Source organism: Equus asinus, chromosome 9, assembly GCF_041296235.1.
Source record: "Equus asinus isolate D_3611 breed Donkey chromosome 9, EquAss-T2T_v2, whole genome shotgun sequence".
NCBI classification, from domain to species: domain Eukaryota; kingdom Metazoa; phylum Chordata; class Mammalia; order Perissodactyla; family Equidae; genus Equus; species Equus asinus.
Genome location: NC_091798.1, coordinates 32,814,777 through 32,820,879, shown reverse-complemented (window position 1 = coordinate 32,820,879; position 6,103 = coordinate 32,814,777). Strand labels below are relative to the sequence as shown.

The 6,103-nt window shown below is 38.2% G+C and overlaps 1 protein-coding gene across 1 annotated transcript; it reads right to left on the bottom strand.

Annotated features, from left to right (window-relative positions):
- Positions 1–1,558: 1,558 nt before the first annotated feature.
- Positions 1,559–5,814, bottom strand: LOC106839832 (sperm-associated acrosin inhibitor-like). Its single transcript, XM_044781209.2, has 5 exons — positions 5,696–5,814; positions 5,192–5,268; positions 4,210–4,247; positions 2,863–2,981; positions 1,559–1,928 (listed from the first exon to the last, which is right to left on the bottom strand). The coding sequence occupies exons 2-5, from the start codon at positions 5,256–5,258 to the stop codon at positions 1,883–1,885; spliced, it is 270 nt and encodes an 89-aa protein (XP_044637144.2). The 5' UTR covers positions 5,259–5,268; positions 5,696–5,814; the 3' UTR covers positions 1,559–1,882.
- Between the last annotated feature and the right edge of the window lie 289 nt (positions 5,815–6,103).

Here is a 6,103-nt window from a genome sequence, read left to right as displayed (position 1 = left end):
CAAAAGACCACAAACCATAGATATAGATCTATACCTATCTATCTATCTATCTTTTTCCTTTCATGTGAAAGACAGACACGTACTGTATGATTCCATTGACATGAAATTCCCAGAAGAGGCAAATCCACAGAGGAAAGATGTAGTTTAGTGGTGGCCAGGGATTGATGGGGAATTGGGAAATAGTGGTGTTTTGTTTGATTTTTGCTTTTGGAATAGGAGAGATGATGGAAATGTTCTGAAATTAGATAGTGGTGATGGTTGTACAAGATTGTGAAGAAATATATACCAAGAAATGCATGATTGTGTGCTTTAAAATGACAAATTTTGTTTTATCGATTTTAGCTCAATTAAAAAGACTCTTTTTCTTATCAAATGTCAGATTTTAAATATTGTCAACTTTCCTGTGTCTCACTTTCATTATAGCTGACATTTGGAGCTGATGTCTATCCAACAAGATTCTTCTAAGAACTAAGTTCCATAACATGTGGGATGTGGGAGGCTGACTCACAAAGCTTGTGTGGAAATAGTCGTGCAAGTGAGGCGGATCCCTATTCACGAATGGATACGAACTTCCCCCAGTACACTGATCATGCCTAGAGGACAGTTACGACATTTCCTTTTGCTGACCAGTTTTCCCTGTGAGTATACAGGCCTCAAAGCATAATAGGAATTTTTGTTAATAAAATGATGCATAAAAGTAAAAAGAAAATTAAAATAAATTTTATGTAGTAAGGAGAATACATGTATGAGTTTGTCAGCCTTCACTGAATAATGTTTTTTGTATCGGTTCTCTGTAATGAAAATGGGCATGAAAGTGAATGCATTTTTACCATGTGGCTCTAAAAATGTACATTCTAATGAATGCTTTCATTGAGAATTAATAATAAGGAATTTAAATAAATAAGTATCTTCCAAATAGATCACCCTTTTAGAGGAGAAGGTGTTTAGTGAAAAGAAGAGCAGGCCTGATATTGCATATGTAGCAGATTGATACTTCTCTTCCAGTAGTCAATCTACATTACTGCCATGACAATCAAGCTTTAAATGAGCATTTGGCCAAGGAAATAAAGCTGGTTTCTTGTTGACTGAGAGATGGAGAGAAATGGAGAAGCATAGGACTTGGACTGCTAATGAGAATCCTAGATTGATGAAGGCAGGGTTGCCTGACATCCAACCTATCTTTGGACTGATTTGTGAGAGATAAAGAGAGTAATATAACTTTTTCTCCCAAACCACAGATGCCTTACAATATCATTGGATGGGCTCTGAAATTCATTCAATTATACACATGTCCTATATTTTAGAACTGAAGTCCGTATTGCCTAACATTTGGGATCATAGATTGACCTAGAGTACTTGTTAGAAGTTGAGCTCCCAGATCTCTCTCCCAGAGGTTTTGATTCTTTAGGATAAAGAAGAGCCCAAGTGTCTGTACTGTTAATAAACATCGAAGTAATGTATTATGTGTTCACCTTTGAAAATATTTCTTTAATTATATTTACCAAAAGTATTCGTGTATTTTAACTCATGAACCAACCAAAGAAAGAAATGGTATTTTAACAAAGATAATATTATTTAACTTTTATTGATCGAAATATTTATGATTATAAGTTACATTAGGCTTTATATTATCAGATACAATTAAGATGGTTTTTCAACTGCCACTGATAATTCAACATAGAGGATAAAAATCTTTCAATCACAGATTCTTAGAATTAGAAAAATTTTTCAACATCCTATATTCCATCTGGTATACCACAGCAGGCTTTGTCTGGTCATCTGAGAATTTAAAGCTCTGATTGAGAAGACCTTAGTTGCTTGTAGAATCCACAATAAAATAGGATTTCAATAAAAGGCATAGAAATGTGTAGCTCTGGCAGAGTCAGCATTCACCATAACGAACAAAATCAAATTTTCCATCAAAATCTCTGTAAGGAATGAAAATGACAGAAAAGAAAAAGAAATTATTAAAAGAACATTTAAAATTGCCTCTGTATTGCACTAAGAGCTTCTCAATGAGGAGGATTTGAACATAGAAGAAGAGAGGCTGTATTCCACGGCCACAAGCAGCTGGGCCCTGCCTGCTCCCCAAGCCTGCACACGTCCTCCCCGGACTTGGGCTCCATGACTCTCCCTGCATGCTCAGTCTTGACTCGGTCTTGAAACCCTCCCAGACCTGAGAGAAGAAAGGATTAGAGATTGTCTTAGAGGTCCTCTAGAAGTAAAAGCCAAGTAGAGGATTAAATGAGAGGAAACACCTGTGAGAGAAAATCGGCTGGCAGAAAGGTTGGCCAAAAGTGTAGACTGCAGACTCCTTTAGAGTGAAGGATACAGGAAGGGAGGTCAGGTGGAAGTGTCCTAGAATGCCCTGCTCTCTCAGGAAGGTTAGGAGTCTGTCATGGAGTTCAGGAGCCCAAGTGGACCAGCAGAGGAGTCCCTTCCAGCATGAATGGGCCTATTGTGATGGATTTCAGAGTTCTGTAGTCAGCAAGGTTTTTTGTTCAGTCATGCTCCCTGTAGCTTGCAGCTACATCACGGAGGTTATCATTTAGCATCTGGACTTCTGAATTAATTTTTATTGGTCATTAGATTGCCATTCATAAGTCATAATAATTAACTTAAATTAATTGGCTTATACATTTGAGGAATATCTCATACAGTTATTATGAGAGGTCAAATACAAAATTACTTCTAGAAACGAGAACTTAAGCGTTAGGTACAAGTGTGTTTCTGTGGCTTTTACAAAGATAGTAATTTTCCATATATACTGTGCCTACACTACCAGAAGTATGGATTTCCCTATCGTTTTGTGATGTTTTTTCATTATTTTGGAGGAGCCAATATTTAATTTTGCATCCTTACATCTTTTCACTGCAGAAGACGCATGGATTGGAATAAGTTTGGCCATTGGTTGCGCAGATTGGATTCCATTCTCTGGTGCATAAATGTAATCGACCTTTATACACATCACACTCTGGTGCCTAAACATAAGGAGACAACATAAAATTTACCAGATAATGAACTATTTGAATAAAATGTTGTTTGTTCTTAATACAAAATGTCATGCATCAAAAAGGAATAAATACACTGTATATTGAGGTTTTAAAAGAAACATCAAGATACCCACAACTGAGACGTAAAATACTATTGAAATATTTTTAAAAACTCAATCATATTTTCAAAAAACCTACAAAGGGTAGGACATGTTTTGATAATTGAGCCACTCTTCCCCCATGTCTCCTGCACCTGGGTTAGATTTCTCCCATTATTTCATACCACAAGAAATCCTAAAAGTGAATTTTCTGTAATTCCACTGTCTTTCTCAAGAGTTTCACTACTAGATGCTCTGATTTCAGATCATCACTGCATATTCACTTATTCATATATATGAGTGGATATGTGCATATAATCATATAGATATGCATGTAATTTGTTTAGTCATGGTGTTGTTCATAATTTACATAAATGAACAAGATTGTGTGCATTCATACAAAACCTGCTTTTTAAACGTCTTTATAACCTTAATCTATTCAGGTGTTTAGAACAATAGTTCATTTATTTAATCTCTATGTAACATTCCATTCCATGAATGTATGAATATTATTACTATATCCACTTTTAAGTGGAAAAATTTTTTTTATTCTTCTTGTTTTTAACATCCCTTAAGCCATATTCAATGCTAGTATATAGCAAGATTTATGCCTGATAGTGGAATTTTTGCATAATGGGATATTTTGACCTTGTCTATAATGACAAATGATGTGGGTTTTTTTAGGAAGATTAGGCCTGAGCTAACATCCGCCGCCAATCCTCTTTTTGCTGAGGGAGATTGGCCCTGAGCTAACATCCGTTCACATCCTCCTCTACTTTACACGTGGGATGCCTGCCACAGCATGGCTTGATGAGCAGTGCATGGGTCACCGCCTGGGATCCAAAGCAGAGAACCCAGGGCCACCAAAGCTGAGTGAGGGAACTTAACCACTGTGCCATGGGGCTGGCCCCCAAATGATTTTATATGGTTGGCAAGATTCTATTTCTTGAACTCAGTTTAAGAATAATAAAGTTTTTTCTGTTGTTTCTTGTTCTTACTTTTTGTAAGATCATTCTGTTGTACAATTTGTTTGATGAAATTTGCTGTTAAAACTTTCAAAATAAAAAAGTGACTAGTTTTATATTTTTCAATTCCCAAACTAATCGATATTAACTTACTATTCTTCGAATGTATTGTGAAGGTGAAAGAGCAGTTTCTGCAAGCAAAACAGAAAAGGGAAATTGAAATTAAGAGGAAGAAGAGAAAACTATCACAATATCTGGTGCAAAGTATCCACATCTTTTAGTAGCAAGAAACTGGGCAAATTACCTACTCCAGACCCTGCAAGTAATGAGGTGAGTGTTTGGGGCGGTAGCAGAACAGTAAGTTCACAAAATAACTTAAAATCTGGAAACATAGTTCCCAATTAACCTCACTCTGTGAAAAAGTTTTATGCATTGATTAAAAATCACAAAATCCTCATTTTTTTCTTGCATTTTTATAGATGATTCATCCTAGTGAGAGAAGACAATGCCTTGCTTAATGCCATTTATTATACCTTGCATAAAGTCACTTGATATGAAGAAATTAATTACTACTTAATTAATCATGACTCAGGTCTAAGATCAGGGATCTATGCAATACCTTACAGCTACTTTACTCTGAAATTCATGGGCCGCCTTATGCTTTAAAGAAGGTAAGGTGTCAGCAGAGGGAGGGATGAGTTTTCTGCTCACACGAAGCCTGGACTCTACTCAGAGCTGTCAACCAACAAAGCAGATTGTCAAGGAAGCCAAGAGCCAGAAGACACCATTACTCCCCACACTTTGCTCTCAGCAGTCTTGGAATCTGACCTCCAAAACCTCTTCAGCTCTAAAGACAGGCAGATAACTTTCATTGTAGGTGGAGAAAAAGTGAAGTTCCACTGTTCATTCTAACCCACCTCTCTGTCTCCATGTCTCTAAATTGGAAAAGGAGAAAAAGAAATCCACTGATGCAATTTTTAAAAGGGTATTTTTAAAACTGCCCTGTTTCATTTTGCCAGTTTATGTATTACAAACCCAACAGAACAATCTCCTCCATTCCTAGACCATAGCAGTTGTTTCCTGCATTTTCTAAGGTATGTGAAATGCTTCATCCAGGACGGAAAAATTTACTCACCAGAATGCAGAGGAAATAGCAAGGCAATGACGAATATAGCTTTCATCCATGACGAGAAGAAAGACATTTTGCCAAGTCTGTAGAAGAAACCCATGGGACTGTTTGTAACACATGGCACAGGGACAAATTGCCTGTTTCCCGATGAAAGTTTCTGACGGGTGAGGGAATGGCTCTACTCCCCTAGATTCCTAATTATAGGGGACTATCCCCTTTTTTCTTCCTCCAGCTCTCAGAATCAACAAGACATGCGTGTGAACAGAAGGCCTCATAGAGACTCGAGAGAAACACTAGGACAAGTCCTCTGTGCACATCGGAGAGGAGCACTCCCAAGCCTTTGGCTCAGCCCACAGGGAGCCTAGCTGCATTTAAGGAAACATGCACTCAGGAATCTCAGTTTTTCCTCAGAAAATACAAACAGTTCTTTCAGGAAGGACTCAGTTGCAGCTGTCCTCACAGCAATGCTCTTCACCAGGGCTCCCTCCATAGGGTCCCCGCCAGACCTACCTGAAACAGAGAAGGCCGTGGGGAGCGAGGCCGACACCTCCACAGACCGTGCCAAGCTTGTTCACCTCTTCTTCCCAACCACTGCCACCCAGGTGACACGTTTCCTTTATTGACCTGTTGAAGAACTTTCTGGGAGTAAGAGAGATGGCTCCTGGCAGATAAGGCACTGAGGTATCCTCTGTTCTGCCTGGAGGCTGTAAAGTAACTAGTGAGAAGCCTCACAAAGAATTCTTGGTAGATATTCCCTTTGGAGGAGATTTGGGACAGTTTGATCTGATGTACCCAGAAGTATGGGGAAGAGAGGAGGGAAGATCAGTGCTCCGAAACCCTTAGAGATGAGACATGAAATCTTCCTAAGGAAGGAGAGTCAAAACAGGAAAGAGAAGAATGAGATTTGGGAACGGTGAC